Raw genomic sequence first — 25,075 nt, forward strand, 5'->3', positions numbered from 1 at the left:
TTTTCTGTTTCATTTTTGAAGGGGGGGAACTAGATCCCTCCAACTCTTTTAGAGCACCGGAGCCCTGGTTTTTGGGGGTCCCCCCCCGCATTCCGTTTAAGGGCTGGGTCCGGCCAGAAGCAGCGGGGATCAGCCTCGGTTTCTTCCTCGACGGCGAGATCTTCGCGGGGGGAAAGGATCAACTGCTTGCAAGGGGGAAGCCTGCCTCTGCGTTTTTTGTTTTCGGAAGGCGATCTCCTTAGGTTCACCGACGGCAGCCGATGACTTGCCCTGCGGAAGGAAACATTTTGTTCTAGGATCCCCCCTCCCCTTCCTGAGAAATCTCTTTGGATCTAAGGAGATTTCCTGCATTATCTCTCTCTCCCACCCCCCCTTGCCTTTTCTCCCCTCCAGTCCCTGCAAGGAAATCTTTCTTCCTGGGAGATCCCTCTGAAAGCCGGTTGGTTGCTAAATTTGGAGCCGCGGAGGGGGGGGGGAGGCCATCGCCTGCCCCCTGGAGGCTTTATTTCAAGGCTAGTGGAAGAAGAGGCATCGTCGCCACCCCGCGCCTTCCTTAAAAAATAACCCCCCCCCCCCAAAAAAAACCTTCCTCCGTCCTTTCCCCCCTTTTTCTGCAAACGATCCTTCCTACCTGATAGGTGGACCTCGCTCCGACTCCAATCCGGGGATCCTGGTTCCTGCAGCTGTTTCCACGGGGGGGTGTTCTGTTTTCGCTCCGGTTCCCCGCCGCCTCGACGCCCCGTCGGAGCAGAAGAGACCTCGCCGGTGGGGCGCCTCCTGGATTTCGCTCTCCGCGCCATGGCCCGCCCCGCGGCCCAGCCTAGCCCCACACCTAGCCCCATGCTGGCCTCTCCACCTCTGGGTCTGGCCAGCCCCAGCTCCACCATGGTCAGCCTCAAGAGCCTGCTCCAGGGACCGGTCAAGAGTCCCGAACGCCGGGGGCCCAAGGACCTGGGTTCATGTGAGTGACAGCTCTTCCCCCCCCCCATATCCCTCCCCCCCCCAATCCACCTGCCTGGTTCCTAACTCGCATAGCTGCCCTCATCTCCACCCGCGTCGGTGTCTGTTTTGCTTTGCTTGAGTCCATCCATAGCCGCCCCCCCCCAAAAAACCCACCCATACTGGTATTTTCTTCTCCAAAGCACATTCATTGCATTTGCCCTTGAAACAACACGGTCGCTTTTAGTCCCATTTTAGAGGGGCATGCTAAAGGCTGCGCATATGCGCCTGGCTGATGTGGAATTTGACTCCATCTGTTTCCTGTGGGTTAGATGAGATAGGTGTTTGCCTGTTCTTTGCCTCCTTTTCCACCTCATGCACACTTCCATGTCGCCTGGCCATTACTGCGTCCCATAAAGTGTGCCCTCTTGTCTATGGCCATTTATGTATGGGAGGTTTTGCCTTGGGTTTGCCGCTCTCCAGATGCACATTTTCCCCATCCAAATTCTCAGAACTCTGCATGAGGGCTTATTGTTGAGTTTTGAGACTCTGGATGGGGAAAATGTGCATCTAGAGAGCGGCAAACCCAAGGCGAAACCTCCCGTGCATAAATGGCCTATGTGTCCACCGTGTACGTGGTATCTACCCCGTATCCCTTTGCCCATGCCTGCCAGCCTGTGCTTCATAATTATGGTGTTCATCCGGTGCGCACAACTGTCCCGAGTGCGGTCATTCAAATGCATTCCTCCGTCAGAAATTCACTGAGTCCCTTCGTTGGGGGGGGGAAGCTAAACAAACCCACCTTCTATGGGTTGCAAAAGCCTGCATGAAAATGCAGCCCTGGCTGTCCCATGATACACAATGTATTTATGCTCCCATCCTACCTATCCAGATGGCCTTCATATCCTGAACTTCCTGTAACCTCTGCTGGTTCGATGGGGGGGGGGTTGGAGAAGGAGAGTAGAATAAATCGGGCATTGGCTCTAGTGCAGCCTCCTCCTTTTATCTAGCCCCCCTCCAAATCCCTGGGTGTCTCCTAACAATCTCCAAGGGCCCACATCAAAAGCCATAGAAATCTTAAGGGATGTTTACATGTATGGCCTACACATTCCTAAGGGCCGAGCTGAGCTTCCTTCTTGGAAGGGGACTCTACTGAGGATCTTGTGGGATTGTGGGGTGGGGGAATGTTTGTGCAGAAGTGAGTTGGGAGCCAGGGTTTCTGGGGCGGGGGGGGGAGCAGGCCCCTAATGGGACGGGGGTTGGTAAGAGTGGAAGGTCTCCTGGGTTGTCAGGGAGAAGAAGGGAATCCGGTGAACATGGGGAAGGGAACCAGGACTGCTGAAGATTTGGGTTGGAGTGTCCTGGCGCTGAGAAAACCAGCTTATTTCCACCAAGGCTCTTGGAAGGGGCTTGGGGTAGAATTGCACTTTACTGGTAAATGGAGTTCTTAATCCGGATTTTAACAAGCTGCTTTTTAAAATAATGGTGCGCGGCTGCACCTCGCACTTCAATCACTTGGCAGCACAAGAGACTTTTTTTTTTTAAGAGTTGATTAGGCTGGGGAGGGGGGGTGTAATGAACTAACGGGGCGGGAGGCGAGCTGGCCATGACTCCTGGGCCATTTATGCATGGGTGGTTTTGCCTTGGGTTTGCCACTCTCTAGATGGGCATTTTCCCCATCCGAATTAAGCACGGGGGCTTATTTTTGAGTTTTGGGAATTTGGATGGGGGAAAATGCCCATCTAGAGAGCAGCAAACCCAAGGCAAAACCACCCATGCATAAATTCATAGAATCATAGAGTTGGAAAGGACCACCAGGTCATCTAGTCCAACCCCCTGCACAATGCAGGAAATTCACAACTACCTCCCCCCCACACCCCCAGAGACCTCCCCTACTCCATGCCCAGAAGATGGCCAAGATGCCCTCCCTCTCGTGATCTGCCTAAGGTCATAGAATCAGCATTGCTGACAGATGGCCATCTAGCCTCTGCTTAAAAACCTCCAGGGAAGGAGCACTTACCACCTCCCCAGGAAGCCTGTTCCACTGAGGAACCGCTCTAACTGTTAGAAAATTCTTCCTGATGTCTAGACAGAAACTCTTTTGATTTAATTCCAACCTGTCGGTTCTGTTCCGACCTTCTGGGGCAACAGAAAACAACTCGCCACCCTCCTCTCTATGACAGCCCTTCAAGGGCTTGAAGATGGTGATCAGATCCCCTCTCGGGCCGTTAATGCACGGGAGGTTTTGCCGCACTGTAGATGCCCATTTTCCCCATCAGAGTTCTCAAAACTCAACAACAAGCCCCCGTGCAGAGTTTTGAGAAGGGGGAGAAAAAAATGTGCATCTACAGGGCAGCAAATCCAAGGCAAAAAAACAAAACCCCGTGCACAAATGGCCCCAGGCTTCTCCTCTCCAGGCTAAGCATCCCCAGCTCCTTCCTGGCTACGTTTGGATCTCGTCGGCTCCTTCGGATCGGGGCTGGGGAAGTCCGTATTTTCTGGGTGGGGGTGGGGGGAGAGGTGAGTGCCAGGGCTCCTGAGTCCTCCGCGCTGGCCGGCCGCCAGCTCGCCAGGGTTTTCCAGGGTGATCCACCGAGCGGCTCTCCTCGGTGCATGCGCACAGCCGCCCGCATCTGCTGGCTGGCTGGCTGGCAGGCAGCAGCAGCAGCAGCAAATCCCTTAAAGCCGCACACAGCCCGGCCACGGGACGCGGCGGGCGGGAGCGAAACGTGCCGGCGCGCGCCGGAGCCCCGCGCCCCGGGGAAACGCTTGCACACACACAAAAGCCTGCTCCGCGCGGGCGGAGGCGGCCGCGGCCCTAGCCAGGGGGGAGGGGGCGCCCCGGCCGCCGCGCGGGGTCAACGCCCCGCCGGGAGGGGGAGGGACAGGGTGGCCAGCGGCGAGCTGGCGCTGGCACTCCGGCTGGCCGGCGGGATGGGAGGCGGACGCACCGACGGTGGGTACCTGGGGGTTGCAATCGGGAGAGGCTGGGGCGGGGAGGAGCTGATACCTGCAGAAGGGGGGGGGGCGCGACTGGCAATGCAGTGGGGCAGGTCGGGGTTCGGGAGCGTGGGGAGGGGGGTGTCGATGCTAGATGGCCGTCTGTCAGCAATGTTGATTCTATGACAGGCAGATCGTGAGAGGGAGGGCATCTTGGCCATCTTCTGGGCATGGAATAGGGGTCGCTGGGGGTGTGTTTGGGGGGAGGTGGTTGTGCATTTCCTGCATTGTGCGGGGGGTTGGACTAGATGACCCTGGGGATCCCTTCCAACTCTATGATTCTATGAATGTGTGCAGGGGGTTGGACTAGATGACCCTGGGGATCCCTTCCAACTCTATGATTCTATGAATGTGTGCAGGGGGTTGGACTAGATGACCCTGGGGATCCCTTCCAACTCTATGATTCTATGCTAGATCATGTGAGGGAGGGCATCTTGGTCATCTTCTGGACATAGAGTAGGAGGTAACTGGGGGTGCGTGGGGGAGGTGGTTGTGAGTTTCCTGCATTGTGCAGGGGGTTGGACTATAATGACCCTGGTGGTCCCTTCCAATTCTATGAATGTGTGTGAGGGGTTGGGCTAGATGACCCTGGGAGTCCCTTCCAACTCTATGATTCTGTGAATGCAATGCTTTCCTCTCTTTTTTTAAATTCTGTTGCTAGCAATGCACCAGGCAGGCGGGAGGTTATGTGGAGGAAGAGCTGGTACGCTGGAAGGGCCCCGCTATAGGGTAGAGGGCACCTCTGTGCCGTCTGTAGACAGAATTGGGGAGGGGCCGTGGCTCAGTGGCAGAGCATCCGCTTGGCATGCAGAAGGTCCCAGGTTCAATCCCCGGCATCTCCAGTTAAAGGGGCTAGGCAATGTGAAAGACCTCGGCCTGAGACCCTGGAGAGCCGCTGCCCGTCTGAGCAGACAATACTGACTTTGATGGACCAAGGGTCTGTTTCAGTATAAGGCAGCTTCATGTGTTCAATAACTTTGCACATGTGCCGTTGCAGGCATCTGCCCCCACAGGAGTTGTGTGGGCTGAGGGGGTGTCTGTGCTGCTTCGGTGTGTTGTCTCCATAGGAGCAAGGGAGAACCGTTCCTCTGCGTGGGAGAGAGTGAAGGGATATGAGCTGGAACACCTTAAGGCTGGGGAGGGGGGTGAATCCAGCCAATGGGAGTTGAGCCTGTTCCTGCGGAACTTGAATCTTGTTTCTGTTTCTTGGGGCATGCGATAACCGGTCAATAGATACAGAACCGAAGGTGCTATTTCAGTACATGATTCCTCAATTGCTTTGTACTCTGGGCTTTCCTGATAAACTTGCAGCAGCCCCACAGAGCCTGGTTTGCTGTTTGTTCCCATTTCACAGATAAGGAAAACTGAGGCCTGGCAGATTCTGTAGGCCGGGATTGCAACTTGCAAAGCTCTTGCACACCTCAATCTAGTCTTTTATTTGCATTGCATTAAGAATAACTTTTTTAGGGTTTAGATATTTACCCCCTTCTTTTATCCCCATTGGAGACCCAAAGTTGCTTACAACATTCTCACAAAAACACTGTGAGATTAGGCTGAGAGTGTGCGTGACAGGGTTCGAGGTCAAGTGAGCGGCTGTGACAAGGGTGGGATTTGAACCTGCGTCTCCCAGATCCTAGTCCAACACCCTAACCATTCTGCCATGCTGGAGTGGAACATTTGGTGGAAGCTGGGGGATTAACTTTTTTTGGGTCAGACTTGTGAAAAATCAGATGGTGAGAGGGAGGGCATCTTGGCCATCTTCTGGGCATGGAGTAGGGGTCACTGGGGGTGTGGGGGGGAGGTAGTTGTGAATCTCCTGCATCGTGCAGGGGGTTGGACTAGATGACCCTGCTGGTCCCTTCCAATTCTATGATTCTATGGAGTGACATCTGAGCAATAATTCTATGTACTTGGATCGTTTTACGCATGCCTATCGTGGACTTTCAATAAGTATTATTTAACGTGTCATTTTACACGTGCTTATTGTAGACGTTCAGCAGCACCCTGATTTTGCTATCCTTAATGCTCTTGAGGGAGGGAAGGCGGCATGGTAGAGCCCGATCTTGTCAGATCTCGGAAGCTAAGCGGGGTCACTAATGGGAAGGGAGACCACGAAGGAAGTCTCTGCAGAGGAAGGCATTGGCAAACCCCCTCTGCTTCTCACTGCCTTGAAAGCCCCTTGCTGGGGTCGCCAGAAGTCAGCTGCGATTTGAGGGCACTCTGCACACGTACAATGCTCTTGAATAATTGCACCTCCCCATTGTGTTGTGAGAATAAACGCGTGGTGTAGTGGTTAAGAACGGTGGTTTGGAGCAGTGGACTCTGATCTGGAGAACCGGGTTTGATTCCCCACTCTTCCACATGAGCGGCAGACGCTAATCTGGTGAAGTGGATTTGTTTCCCCCACTCCTCCATATGAAGCCAGTTGGGTGACCTTGGGCTAGTCACAGCTCTTAGAGCTCTCTCAGCCCCTCCTACCTCACAGGGTGTCTGTTGTGGGGAAGGGAAGGGGATTGTAAGCCTGTTTGACTCTCCCTTAAGTGGTAGAGAAAGTAGGCATATAAAAACCAACTCTTCTTAAAAAAAAAAGTTCATTGTTATTCCCATTTTACAGATGGGGAAAACTGAGGCTCGAGAGCTTTCCCCAGGCTACCTTAGCAAGTCCACTGGTTGGCACAGGATTTGAATCGGCACCTGACGGCTGCCAGTCCCCTGAAAATTCTCTGCCCTCCAAGCCACTGTGACATTTTGGCTGTGGTGCAACGGAAGAAAGGAGGGGAAGAGAGAATGAATAGCTGGCATCTCCAAATTGGACAGCAGTTTATGATTGAAAGCCATTGACAGGTTTAATCTAGGCAGTCTGTGGGGCGTTGTGGGTGACTCGCCCAGTTTCGGGGCGCCAGGCTAGAGTTGCTACAGCCTGTCAGCTGGGCCCGGACTTCCCTCCCACGTGTCCGGGCACAGTCAGGGCTCAGGTATGGAATGCCGCTCCCAGCGCTGTTTGGGCCTCGTGTGGAGGGTTGGGCTTTTGGAGAATGCTGCCTTGTAGCTCTTGCTGCACCTGAGACCAATTCCCGAGCTTGGCAAAGCTAGCAGCCACAGCACTGGCAAGAAAGAGGGTGAAATTGACTGGCTCAGAAATGAGACATCTCAGCAAGGGATAGACCCAGAGGTTACAGTCAGGGGGGAGAAGGAGGAGGGAATTAGTAGATGGGGGACATTTCCTGGGACCTTGGGGACAGGAGCTCAGGCGCGTGGGTTCACAGTAGCCAAAGAATCCAAGGACTAGAAGAAGAGTTGGTTTTTATATGCCGACTTTCGCTACCACTTAAGGAAGAATCAAACCAGCTTACAATCACCTTCCCTTCCCCTCCCCACAATTGACACCCTGTGAGGTAGGTGGGGCTGAGAGAGTTTGGAGAGAACTGTGACTAGCCCAAGATCACCCAGCTGGCTTCATGTGTAGGAGTGGGGAAACCAACTTGGTTCACCAGATTAGCGTCCGCCGCTCCTGTGGAGGAGTGGGGAATCAAACCCGGTTCTCCAGATCAGAGTCCACCGCTCCAAACCACCGCTCTTAACCACTACACTGGCTCTCCTGAGAATCTCCTGAGTGTTTCCTTTTTTCCAGGCTGACCCTTGGTTTGACCTTGGAGGGAAAAAATCAATGCCTAGTGAATGTGTGTGCCACCTGGATCTACCCCTAAGGGGCACTAAATGACCCCTCTGTTGCTCTGTGGCCCCGCCAGGGCAGAGGAATGGCGGAGAGCCTGAGGGGTTTGGGGGTGTGTGGATGAGCCGAAAAGTGGCGGTGGAAGAGCCCAATGAAGCGTGGCCGAGCCAGAGTCAGCCGGGGTGAAGCAACTGCTCACGTTTTGCTGGCAAAACACTGCAGGAATCGGAAAGAGAGGAACGCCTGGCGGGGGTTGTCAGCATCCCACCTCCCATGCCGCCTGTGTACCTTGATAGCTGTCTAACCCACCTGCCTATTTCTTGTCTGTCTGATAACCATCTTTAAGTACTTGAAGGGCTGTCATAGAGAGGAGGGTGCCAAGTTGGCCCCAGAAGGTCGGACCAGAACCAACTGGTTGGAATTAAATCTAGACGGGTTTCCGTCTAGACATTAGGGAGAATTTTCTAACAGAGCGGTTCCTCAGTGGAACAGGCTTCCTCGGGAGGTGGTAAGCGCTCCTTCCCTGGAGGTTTTTAAGCAGAGGCTAGATGGCCATCTGTCAGCAATACTGATTCTATGACCTTAGGCAGATCATGAGAGGGAGGGCATCTTGGCCATCCTCTGGGCATGGAGTAGGGGGTCACTGGGTGTGTGCGGGGGAGGTAGTTGTGAATTTCCTGCATTGTGCAGGGGGTTGGACTAGATGACCCTGGTGGTCCCTTCCAACTCTATGATTCTATGATTTTACATACACAGTCCGCTGTCCCTATAGAGTGTATTTATATTTTAGTCTTGTACTGTTGCCTTCCTCAGGGCTTGGAGCTACAACAGCGTAGGTAACTAATAAATACAGCCAGTACCCAGTCTACAGAGGTGTAAGGTGAAAAGAAAGTACCATGAGAAAGCTTTACACTGAGGCCGATACACATTAGTGCAGAGAGCCAGCGTGCTGTAGTAGTTAAGAGTGTCGGACCAGCTAAAATCCCCACTCGGCTATGGAAGCTCTCTAGGTGACCTTGGGCCAGCCACACATTCTCAGCCTCGCCTCCCTCACAGGGTTGTTGTGAGGATAAAATGGAGAAGAGGAGAATGTCAGAAGCTTCTTTGGGTCCCCAGCGTGGTGTAGTGGGGTCCCCAGCGTGGTTAAGAGCAGTGGTTTGGAGCGGTGGAGTCTGATCTGGAGAACCAGGTTTGATTCCCCACTCCTCCACGTGAGCAGCAGATGCTAGTCTGGTGAACCGGGTTGGCTTCCCCACTCCTACACACGAAGCCAGCTGGGTGACCTTGGGCTAGTCACAGCTCTCTCAGACCTCTCTCAGCCCCACCTACCGCACAGGGGGCCTGTTGTGGGGAGGGGAAGGCAATTGTAAGCCGGTTTGATTCTTCCTTAAGTGGCAGAGAAAGTTGACATATAAAAACTAACTCTTCTTCTTCTTCCCCGTTGGGGGAAAAGGCATGGTGTAAATGAAGTAAAATAAAATAGCATACAGAGGAGAGAAGGAAGGTGCACTTTCCCCTTGCCTTGGCTGGATTGCTTGGGGTTAGGCCTGGCTCCAGACACTGGCAAAGTCTGGTAGCCTCCAAAATGGCTCAGGCCCATTGCCCCAATAACCCAGTCATTTCCAGCCCTCTCAGATGCAAAGCATTTTGATTTACTTACTTGATTTATAGTCCGCCTCTGTCACTGAGATTCGAGGCAGACTACGCAGCTAAAACCAACACAGGAAGAGCAGTGTAATACACACGACCGACACGCAATACAACTGGAGCCCCAAGTCAGGGCACTAACAACAATATAATATGGATGATAAAACGATATCATACGACAAATCTGGATCGCAGATGGCAACTGTATGCAACATGCCATGAACCAAGCAATGGAAATTGCTTAAGACTTCAAGCAGACATTCACTGCGACCCAATTCCCTTGATGAGGAGCCCTTCCGGCGGCCCAAAGAGGGTGTCCGAGGACAGCCGAAATCCTGGACACAGCAATGCCCAAGGGTTCGTGAGTTGCACGCAGCCATGTGCGGGCACAGACAGTCTTGCTGATCTCTGAGCCGTTCTCTCATTCCTCCTCCGTTTTCCCCCTCATCTGGTAGGAAAAACCCACATCCAGCTGCGGCACGAACCAAAGTTACTCCCTTCAAAACTCCACGTTCGTTTATTCTGAAGTCCGCATCGGTACAACCTGTCCGGCTACCTCAGCGGTGCAACCTCCGTTCTCTCCCTCTTTCGTTTGACAGTTGGGTTATCGTTGCGCTAAATGTGCACAACACGGGTTCGCAGGCTTCACAGCAGATTGCTAAGTGACTGTTGCTCGCACTTGCGTGTTGCTAGGCACCCTTCCTCGGAGAACCCGGGAACAGGGCCTACTCCTGTAATCCTCTCAGCATAGGCACACTCTCTGAACTAGGTCCGCGATGGATTTGGGGCAAGGAAAACACGTCACTCAAAAGCTCCGGTTGTGCTTTCACCTCAGCAAAATCTCCTTTGGGTCTTTTCATTTCAAAAGTGTAAATGCAGATTGGAGGGATGCTAAAAGTTTGTATTGGGCTGGCGTTTTAAATTTAGGGCGAATTTTCCATTCCTGGAAGGATAAATTTTAGCTTCGGGGCGGGTGCATGTGAGGGAGCCCCGTGGCGCAGTGTTAAGCTGCAGTACTGCAGTCAAAAGCTCTGTTCACAACCTGAGTTCGATCCCAACGGAAGTTGGTTTCAGGTAGCCGGCTCAAGGTTGACTCAGCCTTCCATCCTTCCGAGGTCGGTGAAATGAGTACTGGCAAACCACCCCGTAAAAAAACAAAGTCTGCCTAGGAAACGTCGGGATGTGACGTCACCCCATGGGTCAGGAATGACCCGGTGCTTGCACAGGGGACCTTTACCTTTTAGGTGCATGTGAAAGTGGCATAAACAGAGACAAGACATGAATTTTGGCTCTCCACAAAATATGTTTTTTGGGGGCTTAACCCCTTAATTCTCCCTGCCTGCCCGTCTGCACCCTGCGCTACTATACTGACTCTCAGCCCTCGTTGATCTACCTTTCCTCACTGACAGGTTTCCCCCGCTTTTGGGATTTAGCCTATAAGGCTTTTGGGGGTGGAGGCCTTGTCTTCTGCACATTTTATTTGTATGTAGTTGATATACAAATACTTCATCGTTCTTGTTTAAGTGTTCAGGATGGCTTACGAGAGAGGATATTTACACTATACAAGAATAAAAATGAATAGTGAATAAAAGCACTAAATAGAAGCCCCCCAAACAGCTGTAGAAATAAATTCAATGAAATGTTTTAAATATGTGTCGATGGATTATTATTGAGTATGCCTCTGTGAAATTTAAAAACATTCCCAATGGAGAGCACCTGAATATCAGGAAGAGGAACTCATATGGAAGGAATTTTATCAGTGAATTGTGCTGTGGTTTTTCTGGATGCCCCATTGTTTCTCTGTCCAGTGAATCTCAAACTGACCACATCTCAAAATGTACAGGAAAGAGTCAGGCCTAGCTGTAGCTCCAGAGATTCCCATTTTCACTGTAGCTTGCTGTCTTTCTCCTTGCTGGATCCCACTCGGTCTCCATTCTTAAAGTTCACAGAGATCCCATCTCCTGTTTCTAACCCAGTTGACCTTTTTCATTGACATGTGTTTCTCCATCTGTCCCCCGCCTTTCTGTTCCATCTCAGGTGTGATCAAAGAGAAGGAACGGAAGATGGAGGATGACCTCAGCATCTCACGACCCGGGCACTGTGCTTACCTGGGGTCCCTCCTGTGGGAGCGCACTCTGCCCTACAACGAGATTGAATATGTCGACCTGGACGAGTTTTTGCTGGAAAACGGCTTGCCGCCAAGTCCGGCCCATCAGTCCTTCTCGCCGGGAAGCCAGCCCACTGCGTCACCTTCCAGCGGGGTCGTGGTAGACCTTAGCCGCCCGGCTTCATGCGCCTCTTCGTCTTCGATCTGCTCCTCGTCTGGCGAAGGCCTAGTGGGTAGTGATTACGACCATCACAGCAGCAAGACAGGTAACCTGTGGTGTCCCTGGGGGTGGGGAGGCAGTGCTGGGAAATGTATAGTCCTAAAAACCTTTTATGTACACCTAATGTTATAAAATGGGTAGCTGCGAAGACCTATTGAATATAATTTGGCCTCTATGTGTGCGAAATAGCCCTAAAGTTGCAAGGAGACAGTTTCTAGTCCCCTGAGTGGTTGCAGTGGGGAAAGTCATATTGTAATTTCCTTTGGGTTGCTGGAGTCTGGAGCCAACTTCAGGTTGTATGCATGAAACAAGGCCAGTTTTTCTTTTTTTCCTTTTTCTTTTTTTGTAATTTAAAGTGAAAAACAGCCTTAAGGGTTTTGAATGAGAAGGAAGCACGTGCTTAACCATTTCCTTGCTCAATCCAAAGCCTCCCAAAGCTAGTTTTCACTTGTTTTTTTAAAGCCAGGGCTTCTTTACATGCATTTGCATGCAATGTCTCGTTGCTCCCTTTGTTTGCTAGCTCTTTCTCTGTCCTGCAAGACAAAAGAAGAAGAAGAATCATAGCTTTTAATCCAATCCTAGTTCTACATGTCCAAGCAGATAGGAGGAGGAAGCTGGCACTTGGCGCAAAATTCATCATAGTAAAATGGAGTTGTTGATGGAAGCTTCTGGTTCTTGGGACTGCTCAGATAAGATGGCACATGCTTGGATATTGTCTGGCGGAGTCTCACAAACTGCAGGCCATCAAACGGCACGGCACAAGAAGCATCTTCTCCGCCCCGTCCACAGATGTCTCTCTGCCGGCGCTATCTCCTGTCTTCCTTGTAATCTCCCAGGTCCCTGCAAAAATGTTGATTTTTTTTTTGTTCTAGTATTTTGAATTTGACTATCTCCATTGGATACTAGGAGATTCTTAGCACTCAACACTCTGTTGACAAGGAGAAAGTCATTTCTAGTGCCCTCCCCACAGCTGCAAAGAATAAGGGCAGTTTCGAGTTCCCTCCCTGGGAGAGCATGGTGGTTTCTAATCTCCTCCGTAATTGCAAAGAGTAAATATAGCTTTTAGACCAACCATTGGTTGCAATAGGAATGGCAGCCTTTTCCTGGTGGCAGGGAGGGATGTTTTATAGCTCCCCCCCTTGCTGAAATATCTGTCTTCCTAGTCCCTCTGTCTTCAGGAACAGAACACAATTTTTGCTCTTTATGGGTGTAACAAGATTGTTTTTAATCTTCTCCATGTTTGTTGGTGAGAAATGTAAACTTCTAGCTGCTCACTAAGCTAGGTGCAAATATTTTAGGATTTCAGTCAGACACCTGCCCCCAGTGGCTTTGTGTTGTATGTTAAGGGTAGGGGGAGTTTTTTTAACACTTTCAAATCATATAGAGAAACATTTGTAAATAACCAAAGTAACTGGTATGTGTGTGTTTTAATCTCCTGTGCTTTGGAGACTTGTACTTTTGAGACGGCTGGGGCAAAATCATCTTGGAAGGGGGTTTGGTTTCCAGTTTGAAGGTTCCAAACGCTTCTAAAATCCATTTTTTATTTCTTGAAAATGTTATGAGAATCCCCGGAGTTGACATAGCTGCTCCAATGACAGCTTCAGGTTGTGGTGACCAAATTTAGTTCCTTGACTTTTTGTGTCTTTGATTCACACTGGAAGGGCAGAGGGTTCCCCCCCCCCCTTCTTTATGGGATGCGGGGGTGTTTTAAAACACAACATTTTGATATTATCATTCATTTTTGAATGTCTGTCTCCAGCATCTGTTCTGAGTTGTGGTGTTGATACGGTCTGATAAATCATCAGAGGAAGGTGGTTATCGGGAGACGTTTGAGTTTTGTTTGAAACACAGAGTTGGGAGAGTAGCATTTGTGGTTATGGAGAAAAATATATTGGACAAGCAAAGCACTGGGGACAGCCTGACTCCATCCTCTCTGAATTATTCTGAGGCCTATAAGATTTGTGCAGTTTGGGGATTCCTGACCTGGATGCTCACTTCTAGAGAAGCTATTTTTATAGCAGCCGAGAAGATGCTCCATGCTACATCTCCCAGCTCAGTTCCACTGGGATAGAGATAGGCCTTGCTGGTGTTTTACGACATGCAATTAAAAAGGAGCGGTGTTTTCTACAGAGTGCCAAGGTTGGGTGCTCCTTAAACCACAAGGACGGGCCTGTAGGCAAGTGGAGGGATTACTGTCTTAACAGTGCAGTTCCCTGCAGAATTACTCCAGCCTGAGCCAACTGAAATAAATGGATTTAGGCAGGAATCACATAGGATGTACTACCCTGGAGCCCTGGGTCCCAACCCCCTCCCTCTTTCCCTGACAAGGTATATAGTGTTTTCCAATTATATATCTGTCTCCTCCCGTTTTCCTAATCCAGAAACCTGGATTTCCATCTTTCCCCCACCCCTTTAACATACTGGCTATCGCTCCTGAAAGAGGATTCAGGAAGATAGGAAGCCTACCTACCTGGTGCAGTGGTTAAGAGCTGTGGACTCTAATCTGGAGAACCAGGTTTGATTCCCCACTCCTACACATGACCGGCGGACGGTAATCTGGGGAACTGGATTTGTTTCCCTGCTCCTACCCATGAAGCCGCCTTGACCTGGGTGGCCCAGGCTAGCCTGATCTCGTCAGATCTCAGAAGCTAAGCAGGGTCAGCCCTGGTTAGTATTTGGATGGGAAACCACCAACGAATAGCAGGGTTGCTGTGCAGAGGAAGGCACTGGCAAACCACCTCTGTTAGCCTCTTGCCATGAAAACCCCAAAAGGGGTCACCATAAGTCAGCTGCGACTTGAAGGCACTTTACACACACGTGCGCACACATGAAGCCAGCTGGGAGACCTTGGGCTAGTTACAGCTCTCTCAGCCCCACCTACCTCACAGGGTGTCTGCTGTGGGGAGGGGAGGGGAAGGTAATTGTAAGCCGGTTTGATTCTTCCTTAAGTGGTAGAGAAAGTTGGCATATAAAAACAAATTCTCAAAACTCTCCACGGGGTCTTATTTCTGAGAATTTGAATGGGGAAAATATGCATCTAGAAGAGGAGTTGTTTTTTATATGCCGACTTTCTCTACCACTCAAACCAGCTTACAATCACATTCCCCTCCCCACAACAGACACCCTGTGAGGTAGGTGGGGCTGAGAGAGCCCTAAAAGAGCTGTGAGTAGTCCAAGGTCACCTAGCTGGCTTAGTGTGTAAGGGTGGGGAAACAAATCCAGTTCACTAGATTAGCCTCTGCGGCATCATGTGGAGGAGTGGGGAATCAAACCTGGTTCTCCGGATCAGAATCCCCCACTCCAAACCACCACTCTTAACCACTAACACACACACACCCCCCGCGGCACATCCAAGCCAAATCCAAGGCAAAACCTCCCATGCATAAACGGCACTAGATTAAGAATGTAAGAACATAAGAAAAAGCCCTGCTGGATCAGACCAAGGCCCATCAAGTCCAGCAGTCAGTTCACACAGTGGCCAACCAGGTGCCTCTAGGAAGCCCCCAAACAAGATGGCTGCAGCAGCACCATCCTGCCCATGTTCCACAGTAGGCATACTCTTCTGATCCTGGAGAGAACAGGTATGCATCATGACTAGTATTCATTTTGCCTAGTAGCCATGGATAGCCCCATCCTCCATAAGAAAAAAGCCCCGCTGGACCAGACCAAGGCCCACCGGTCTGTTCACACAGTGGCCCACCAGGAAGCCCACAGACAAGAGGGTGGTACCGAGTTGTTTTCTGTTGCCCAAGAAGGTCGGACCAGAACCAACAGGTTGAAATTAAATCGAAAGAGTTTCCGTCTGGGCATTAGGAAGAATTTTCTAACAGTCAGAGTGGTTCCTCAGTGGAACAGGCTTTCTTGGGAGGTGGTGAGCTCTCCTTCCCTGGAGGTTTTTAAGCAGAGGCTAGATGGCCATCTGTCAGCAATGCTGATTCTATGACCTTAGGCAGATCATGAGAGGGAGGGCACCTTGGCCATCTTCTGGGCATGGAGTAGGGGTCACTGGGGGTGTGTGGGGGAGGTAGTTGTGAATTTCCTGCATTGTGCAGGGGGTTGGACTAGATGACTTGGTGGTCCTTTCCAACTCTGATTCTATGAATTTATGCATGGGTGGTTTTGCCTTGGGTTTGCCGCTTCCCCATCTCCCATCTTGGCCATCTTCTGGTCACTAGAGGTGTGTGTGTGTGTGTGTGTGTGGGTAGTTGTGAATTTCCTGCATTGTGCAGGGGGTTGGACTAGATGACCTGGTGGTCCTTTCCAACTCTGATTCTATGAATTTACGCATGGGTGGTTTTGCCTTGGGTTTGCCGCTCTCTAGATGGGCATTTCCCCCCATCTTGGCCATCTTCTGGTCACTAGGTGTGTGTGGGGGGGAGGGAAGGTAGTTTGGAATTTCCTGCATGGTGCAGGGGGTTGGACTTGATGACCCTGGTGGCCCCTTCCAGCTCTGTGATTCTATGAACGTGTGCAGGGGGTTGGACTAGATGACCCTGGTGGCCCCTTCCAGCTCTGTGATTCTATGAACGTGTGCAGGGGGTTGGACTAGATGATCCTGGTGGCCCCTTCCAGCTCTGTGATTCTATGAGTGTGCAGGGGGTTGGACTAGATGACCCTGGTGGCCCCTTCCAGCTCTGTGATTCTATGAACGTGTGCAGGGGGTTGGACTAGATGACCCTGGTGGCCCCTTCCTGCTCTGTGATTCTATGAACGTGTGCAGGGGGTTGGACTAGATGACCCTGGTGGCCCCTTCCAGCTCTGTGATTCTATGAACGTGTGCAGGGGGTTGGCCTAGATGACCCCGGGGATCCCTTCCAACTATGATTCTGTGCCACATCATGTGAGGGAGGGCCTCTGGGTCATCTTCTGGGCATAGAGTAGGGGGGTCTAAGACGGCTGCAGCAGCAGCAGCGTCCTGCCTGGGTTCCACAGCTCCACCCAAGATGTTCGGCCTGGGGAGAAGAGGTTGCAGGCGAGCCCCCCACCGGCGTGCCCCCCACCCACGCACCCCCCCGGCCTGCCCGGGTGGCGTGCCAGGCGGCGGGGAATGCCGTGTTTCTGCGCGGCCGGCGGCCCCGCCTGGCCTGGGGAGCCCGGGCGGGTCTCGTGTCTGTGCACGGAGGCCGCCTCCCGCTCCGGCTCACGTTCCTCGCCCTGCTTCTGCGAGCACATGTCGCTGGGCGGGCTGCGCGGCGCTCCCTCCCCTCCCCTCCGCGGGCCAGCTGGCAGCTGGGCGCCGGGCGGGGCGCGCGGCGCGCACGTGGGGCTGCGGTGTGCGGCCGGGGCGGGCGGGCTGCGCCGCCCGGAGGGACGCCCAGATGTCCCAGCTGCGCCGCGGGAGCGCCGCGCAGGCAGGTCAGGCAGGGGCGGAGGGGGTCCCCGCACGCCTGGGTTCCCGGAGCAGGGTTGGGGGGCGCGGTTGGGAGTCTGCACGCCTGGGGTTCTCCGGTGAGAAAGCGGGGTGCGGGAGAGGAAGGCCGGGAGTGGGTGGGTGGGTGGGTACGCCTGGGTTCTCCGGGGAGAGAGGGGCGGGGGTGCTGGGTGGGAGGCAGAGGGGACCCGGACTCCTGGGTTCTCTGATGGGGAAGGGGAGAGAGAGAGAGAGAGAGAGAGAGATGGGGACTCTTGGTGGGTGGGAGACAGAGGGAGGCCAGACTCCTGGGTTCTCTGATGGGCAAGGGAAGGGGTTAATGGGAGGGGGGGGAGAGAGAGAGAGAGCACCCCGACGCCTGGGTTCTCTGATGGGGAAGGGGAGAGAGAGAGAGAGAGAGAGAGAGAGAGAGATGGGGACTCTTGGTGGGTGGGAGGCAGAGGGAGGCCGGACTCCTGGGTTCTCTGATGGGGAAGGGGGGGGTTAATGGGAGGGGGGGGGAGAGAGAGCACCCCGACGCCTGGGTTCTCTGATGGGGAAGGGGAGAGAGAGAGAGAGATGGGGACTCTTGGTGGGTGGGAGACAGAGGGAGGCCGGACTCCTGGGTTCTCTGATGGGGAAGGGAAGGGGTTAATGGGAGGGGAGAGAGAGAGAGAGCACCCCGACGCCTGGGTTCTCTGATGGGGAAGGGGAGAGAGAGAGAGAGAGAGAGAGAGAGAGAGATGGAGGCTCTTGGTGGGTGGGAGGCAGAGGGAGGCCGGACTCCTGGGTTCTCTGATGGGGAAGGGGGGGTTTAATGGGAGGGGTGGGGAGAGCGAGAGCATCCCAACACCTGGGTTCTCTGATGGGGAAGGGGGGAGTTTAATGGGAGGAGGGGGGAGAAAGAGAACCCGGACGCCTGGGTTGTCCGGTGAGAAAGGGGGCTCTTGGTGGGTGGGTGGGAGGCAGAGGGAGCCTGGACGCCTGGGTCCCCCCACCAGGATGGGGTGGGGGGTGGGAGTCTGCATGCCTGGGGTTCTCCGGGGTGCAGGAGAGGAAGGGGGGGGAGAAGCCAGGACAGCTGGGTTCTCTGGTGAGAAAGGGGGCCTGGCGGGTGGGAGGCCGAGGGAACCCGGACTCCTGAGTTCTCTGATGGGGAAGGAGAGGAGTGGGGGGAGAGAACCCGGACGCCTGGGTTCTCCAGTGAGAAAGGGGGCCTGGTGTGGGGGAAGGGCGCACAGGGGCCCAGACGCCTGGGTTTTCTGATGGGGAAGGGGGAGAGGTCTAGTGGGTGGCAGAGGCAGCCAGGATGCCTGAGTTCTTCAAAGAGAGGGGACTAATCATGGGGTGGGGGGTTATTATTTTTTTTATCATTTTTTAAAAAAATTTAAATTTATACCCCGCCCTCCCCAACCAAAGGCCGGGCTCAGAGGGTTGCGTACACATGGGGGGGTATGTCTTCTGCATTCTCTGCCAGGACAGGCAGGTCAAGGAAAGGTCCTTTGTATGGAGGAGCAGGGGAAGACCAGACTGTCTTTGGGGGGGGCAGGTTCAACCATGGACACCTTGCCCCTCTGAGAGCAGAGGGGTGTCCTGGGGGAAAGTCCTTGGGTTGCTGTGAGAGACTGGGAGGGGGGAGTTCAAGATGCTGGGGCAGCCCTCCTGCGAGCAGCGCCAAAGGTTGCGTGACAGCACCTGTTCTTGCAGGGGGGGGGTTGCGTGAATCCCTCCCCTCCCCATCTGGTAGGCATTACACAAGCCACATGGCCTGGTGGGCGTTGCATGCTCTAGGGTGCTGCTTTCCAGAATGGGTTCATAGTGATTTCCCCCCCCCATTCTCCGCTGGTCAGCTGCATCACAAGACTTTATTGTCGCTCTGTGTGCCGCTGCGGGGTGTGAAGCCGTGAGCCCCCCTCCCCGCACCCATCCTTTTTAGGACACAGCCCCGAGGCCGTCTCCCCCACCCCCACGTGGCTTTTAAAGCCGCTTTGGTGGCCCTTGTGAGGGCAGAAAGGTGAGATGTAACATCTGTAAAACAAAATAAAGCTTTCTAAGCAGATGGAGGTGAAGCAGGCAGACGTGGGGGTGAATATACGGGACTGTATGTATGAACGCGGGCGGAAGATTTTAGGAGGAGATCCGATGGACCTGCACTGCAGATTTCCGCCTCGGCTTCTGCCGCCCTCTTGTGGCTCTTATTTGTACGTGCGAAACTCAACCTGGACTTCTTTTTCCTTTCCGCCTCTTTCAGGACCCATCACGCCCGTGTCCCGGAGCACGCCCAGTCCCGTGGACCCGGAGGCTGTGGAGGTTCTCATGAACTTTGACCCTGACCCTGCTGACCTGGCGCTCTCCAGCATCCCGGGGCATGAGACCTTTGACCCACGCAAGCATCGGTTCTCCGAGGAGGAGCTGAAACCGCAACCCATTATGAAAAAGGCCCGGAAAATACAGGTGCCGGATGATCAGAAGGTGAGGTTGGAGGCACGTTGTTCATCGGGACCCCCACTTGGTTAGCCATGTCCTGCCAAGAGGGGTTTGGTTCCAGGACACACACAAACACCCCCGGTTGAAATCAGGCCAAGAATCTAGGGCTTTTTCACTCGCTTGATCCTCTCTTCCTACCAAAAAATGAATGTGTCTTTGATTACATGATGAGGTGAATGTATGTTTGATTACTTGGTGATCATAAGAACATAAGAAAGGCCCTGCTGGATCAGAACAAGGTCCCTCAAGTCCAGTAGTCTGTTCACACAGTGGCCAACCAGGTGCCTCTAGGAAGCCCACGAACAAGACGACTGCAGCAGCATTGTCCTGCCTGTGTTCCAAAGCACCCAATATAATAGGCATGCTCCTCTGATCCTGGAGAGAATAGGCATGCATCATGATTAGCATCCATTATTACTAATAGTAATCAGTTTCAGGAGGTATGAATACTTGGTACATGCACCCCATCCCACCTCTGAGGCCACACAAACCCCTTATTTGAGGGAAGTAGGAGAAGATAGCATAAAAATTAAGCAAATAAATAACAACGATAGTTGAGGCCACGTTGTGTCGGCATCGGCTGCCTAATGAAACTGCATAATCACCATGGGTGAGAGTTTGCTGGTAGGAGTGGGCGGGGTCCTGCTTGCCATGGTAGCGCTGCCCACGCCCAGCCCCGCCTACAGGATTTAGTCACACGATTTCTCGGTAGACTGGCCTGTCCCTTTGAAAAAGACGTGAGAAGGAATCCTTCAAAAGGGGAGCTGCTACGGCTGATAGCCGTATAAATAACTTGGAACTTCTAGGTACTTGATGTCTGTTTACTTGCTGGTATTTAGGCCCAGTTGTTGGCATGTAAGTGTAGCCCACTGAGGATCTGGTTGGAGAATCCTACCATTTTAACTCCTCCCAGTGCCCCCAGTGGAGAGAGCCAGCATGGTGTAGTAGTTAAGCATGGTGGTTTGGAGCGGTGGAGTCTGATCTGGAGAGCCGGGTTTGATTCCCCACTCCTCCACATGAGCGGTGGAGGCTAATCTGGTGAACTGGATTTGTTTCCCCACTCCTGCACACGAAGCCAGCTGGGTGACCTTGGGCTAGTCACTCTCTCTCAGCCCCACCTACCTCACAGGGGAGGGGAAGGGAAGGTGATTGTAAGCTGGTTTGATTCTGCCTTAAGTGGTAGAGAAAGTCGGCGTATAAAAAAATCAACTCAACAACAACTCTTCAAAATTTCCATCCAAAAGCTGCCGTTTGCAGTGCAAAAATGGCATGTAGCCAGGGGGGGGGGGGAAGCAAATTTAGCGATGTGCTTTTCTTCCCTCAGGCTTTGGTTACACTGTTCATGGCAGTGTTCAGTTTGTGATACCAGCGCCGCATTGCTGCCTGATCCTTGGGAAGTCCCCGGTGTATACAGTAGTTGTGCTTGGATGAGGGAAACTCCATGTTTGAATCCTTGGTGGCCTTGAGGGCCCCCGGGGAAATCTCACTGCCTGACCTACCTCGGAGGGTTGCTGTGAGGCTAAAACACCACTTTGAGCTTCTCGGAAGAAGACCAGAGTTTCCCATGTGTGGAAATCTATTACAAGCAGCGCTATTCATTCTGGAAATTTTATGGCTAAAAACGCCTGTTGGTTTTGTTCCTTGTGCAGTCAACAGTCAAAATAGACCGTGGGGACTATGTTTGTGTGACAGACGTGTACGTACACACGTGTTCCAGCTCAGGTAGATAAGAAATCAATACACAGGTTGATTTACTGCAGAAATATTTACCAGCGAGTGAGATAATTTTTAATTAATAAGAACATAAAGCTGTGCTAGATCAGACCAATAATCCATGTCGTCCAGCAGCCTCTTTTCCACAGTGGCCAATCAGATGAGTGTGTGTCCTCCCCCCTGAAAATGCCCCTCCCCCTTTTGTTACCCCCCAATATATTGCCTGTGGACATGGAGGCCCCATTTGGCTTCTCCGAACGTGTCTAATGTCCTTTCAAAAGATATCTGAACTAGTGACCGCCACTGCATCTTGTGACAGTGAGTTCCAGAGGTAAAGTATGCGTTATGTGTGAGTATCATCAGACATTGTAAGAACTGAATTTCTTGGGGGGAACAATTGTTTTCCTACTGGGGAGCCCTTTCCTTAGCCTTTGCTAAGGAGCCCGTTCATTTTGTTGTAGATACCAGGGCAGGTCCTAGAGTCTGCCCTTGTGTGAAGTACTTCTGGGCACTTCTGGGTCTCTTGGGTCTCAGCATTGGCACGTGCACCCTACAACACATGCCATACTCCCCTTGGGTTGCCCAGGTCGAAGGATGTTCCCTCGTGGCAGGCAAGCTTGTCTGCCCTTATCGTTTTCCTTGTTACAAAACGCAGAAATGTATTTAGCAAATACATATAATGTGTGCATGTGGTTAATGATTTCACATGGGTTGGAGAGCGTGGAGTTCTTGCGCTTTGGGAGGCAGGATCGGTACGAATTTGTCCTTGTTTCCATGCGCGTGAACTTTTCACGTTTTGGGGAAATAGGTTTCTACGCTTGCATTGTCGGGGGGCGGGGTCTGATTGTGTCTGAGGGGCATTTTGTGTCAAGTGTGGCCATTTGAGGGCAGTGAATGTTTGCGTTGGGGTTGAGCAGTGCTTTGTGTGTGTGTGTGTGTGTGTGTTTGTTTTGCAGGCTGACAGTACTGTGGGAGGGTGCGCCTGGTAGGGAAATGTGCGAATGGGTGTGGACCTGTTTCCCAAGTCCATGATTGTAATGCGTGGTTACCGAGACTGCGTGCGTCTTTCAGGAAGAGTGAGATGCGTGTGCTCCCAAGTTTCACGAAAGGAGGTAAGCGGGTGCACTTCAGGAAGTATCTGCGCACCCTTTGGGAAACTGCATTTGATCAGATTCCAAACCTGTTGTTAACTAGCATACAAAAGTAGGTTTTGAAAGAGCCCTTCCTTGCAGGGGTGTGCTTAATTTTTTAAAGGCAAAAATGGACAATGAGTGTCTCAAGACCACAAGGGAATGTCTGCAGAGCAAGGGAAGGGAATGTCTGCAGAGCAAGGGAAGGGCATTCTGCACACGCTCAGACACAGAAGTCTTAGCAAGGGTCTAGGACTGTGGTGGCGAACCTATGGCACGCGTGCCAGAGGGGGCACTGAGAACCCTCTCTGTGGGCATGTGCACCGTCGCCCCAGCACAGAGTTTGCCTGAATTCATTACTAGAAAGCCAGAGGGACGCGGGGCCGGGCTGCTCCCCTCCCCCTCTCAACGCGCGCCTTAGGGCATTTCTCACATCGCCTGCCCCTCTGCCCAGCAGCCCGATGGGAGCGCTTCCTCCCTCCCCTGTCACAGGGTGGCTCACGTGCTGGGCAGCTCACATGCGGCGTGAGGGTGCGGTGTGGACGGCAGCCTGTTGAGTCTGTGGCAAAGGTGATTCCCATGGTGGGGTTGGAGAGGAGCTAGGTTGGAGGGGAGCATAGCTCACAGTGTGGCATAACTGGAGGGGAGTGGGATTTGCAGCCCCTCTCACCTTTCAGTGAAATCCCCTACTAAAAGAGGAACACCCACTTACCCAGCATATAATTAACCTGTGGAACTCCTTGCCACAGGATGTGGTGATGGCGTCTTTAAGAGGGGATTGGACAAATTTCTGGAGGAGAAGTCCATCACGGGTTACTAGCCCTGATGGGTATGTGCTACCTCCTTATTATAGATGTGGGCCACTGTGAGATACAGGAGCTGGACTAGATAGGTCCAACGCATGTACAGCAGAGGTGAATCAAAGGTAGGACAAAAGTTGTTAATGTATGAGTTGTTTTTCTAAACTAAAACCTCAGTATTCAGGTTAAATTGCCATGTTGGCACTTTGTGATAAATAAGTGGGTTTTGGGTTGCAGTTTGGGCACTCGGTCTCTAAAAGGTTTGCCATCAGTAGTCTAGAACAGTTCCAGGAATGATGGATAGGTTGGCGTAGTGCTAAACCGGTAAGAGCCAGTGTGGTGTATTGGCTGGAGTGTCCCAGGGAGGCTCTGGGAGACCCAGGTTCAAATCCCCACTCTGCCGTGGATGGAGTTTTGCTGGGTGACCTTGGCCCAGACTGACAGTCCCAGCCTTCCTCACAGGGTTGTTGCAAGGGTAAAATGGAGACTCACATAAGTTGCTTTGGCGCCCCATTACAAGTAAAGAAAATGAAGTAAACAAATAAATGGTTTGGGAAGCCTGCAAGGAAATCTTCAAAAGTTACTGGCTCACAGAAGAAATCCACTAGCCGATGCAGTACCCTTGTAGATGCTAAATAAGGAGGTCTGTATGGGAGAAGAAGAAGAGGAGTTGGTTTTTGTGTGCTGACTTTCTCTACCTCTTAAGGAAGACTCAAACCGGCTTATAATCACCTTCCCTTCCCCTCCCCATGACAGACATGCTGTGAGGTAGGTGGAGCTGAGATAGCTGTGACTAGTCCAAGGTCACCCAGCTTGCTTCCTGTGTAGGAGTGGGGAAACAAATCCAGTTCATCAGATTAGCATCCGCCACTCATGCGGAGGAGTGGGGAATCAAATCTGGTTCTCCAGATCAGAGTCCACCACTCCAAACCACCGCTCTGAACCACTACACCACGCTGGCTCCCACTGGAGCCTACTTGAGAATCCTTTTGTGTCCAGGGTTTTGGCAAATGAATCCTAAGAAGTGTTTAGTGGTTTCCGGGACAACGTTGTATTTTCCTGTACACCATATCAGTGCCTTGTCTCTGACCCCTCGCATGTTTTTCTTCCCTTCTGCCTCCCTGTCGGGCCAGGATGAGAAATACTGGAACAGGCGGTACAAGAACAACGAGGCGGCGAAACGCTCACGGGACGCCCGCCGCCTCAAGGAGAACCAGATCACCGTCAGGGCGGCCTTCCTGGAAAAGGAGAATGCCGTCCTGCGGCAGGAGGTGGCCAACATCCGCCAGGAACTCACCCGCTACCGCAGCATCCTCTCCAAGTACGAATCGCAGCACGGCACCTTGTAAAACCCACGGCCCAGATGCCGTGCTCTTCTCCATTGCCCCGTCGCCGAGGCGGTGGGGCCACCCTGGTTTTCAACCCTGATCCCCGTCTTCCCGAACCGGGCAAACAAATAATCAAACAACGGATGTTTGGAACGAGGGGAAAGGTCCGAGGTGGGCGATTCCCACGTGCGGGACTCTCGCGGTCCGGGTGCACGACAGAAGGGACAAGACTTTCCGGGTTGACGCACGCCGACCCTCGCCAAGGAGAGGGCGGCGACGTCAAGATGTTGAACTGGGCATTGTAGGCACACGGAACACACCGAACACACAAGGGCTCTGTAGCACGCTGGAAGATGTTATTGTGTGCGTGTACACACACAAACACACAGACACACACAAGTTTGGCTCGTGGGCAGGCTTTTCTGCCCGAAGGCCAGAATTCAGTCCCCGGCGGCCACGTTGGCTCACCTCCGCTTGTCCTGTGTGGCATCGGGCTTGGTGACGCGGTCAGTTCAGGAGGCGTCAGGCATGTCCGGACGCCTGGGTTCTCGTCCTCTGTCTCAACAGCAGGCGCATCTTTTCAAGCAGACCATTTTGCACAAGATTTTCCCCACCCCTTTCTCGTTTCTCCACGTTGACTCATCAACGGTGGTGGGGGCAGGACTTGAAAGGGCAACCGGG

At 52.7% G+C, this 25,075-nt stretch overlaps 1 protein-coding gene across 2 annotated transcripts; it reads left to right on the forward strand.

The window, feature by feature from the left end:
- Positions 1-798: 798 nt before the first annotated feature.
- Positions 799-24,837, forward strand: DBP (D-box binding PAR bZIP transcription factor). 2 transcript variants are annotated; one of them, XM_056863187.1, is made up of 4 exons: positions 799-961; positions 11,297-11,632; positions 19,188-19,408; positions 24,200-24,837. In XM_056863187.1, the coding sequence occupies exons 1-4, from the start codon at positions 799-801 to the stop codon at positions 24,413-24,415; spliced, it is 936 nt and encodes a 311-aa protein (XP_056719165.1). In that variant the 3' UTR covers positions 24,416-24,837. The 2 variants fall into 2 exon arrangements, with proteins under 2 accessions (XP_056719165.1, XP_056719166.1); XM_056863188.1 differs by lacking the exon at positions 799-961 and adding an exon at positions 3,846-3,895.
- Positions 24,838-25,075: the final 238 nt, after the last annotated feature.

The sequence above is a fragment of the Euleptes europaea genome, chromosome 18, assembly GCF_029931775.1.
Source record: "Euleptes europaea isolate rEulEur1 chromosome 18, rEulEur1.hap1, whole genome shotgun sequence".
In the NCBI taxonomy this organism is placed as follows: domain Eukaryota; kingdom Metazoa; phylum Chordata; class Lepidosauria; order Squamata; family Sphaerodactylidae; genus Euleptes; species Euleptes europaea.

What these genes read in the sequence shown, in the direction of transcription:
- DBP (XM_056863187.1), top strand. Translation starts at nt 799, where the DNA reads ATGGCCCGCCCCGCGGCCCAGCCTAGCCCCACACCTAGCCCCATGCTG. An exon ending in CCATCACAGCAGCAAGACAG is followed by an intron (nt 11,633 to 19,187) that starts GTAACCTGTGGT and finishes CGCCTCTTTCAG; the next exon opens with GACCCATCACGCCCGTGTCC. An exon ending in AGGTGCCGGATGATCAGAAG is followed by an intron (nt 19,409 to 24,199) that starts GTGAGGTTGGAG and finishes CTGTCGGGCCAG; the next exon opens with GATGAGAAATACTGGAACAG.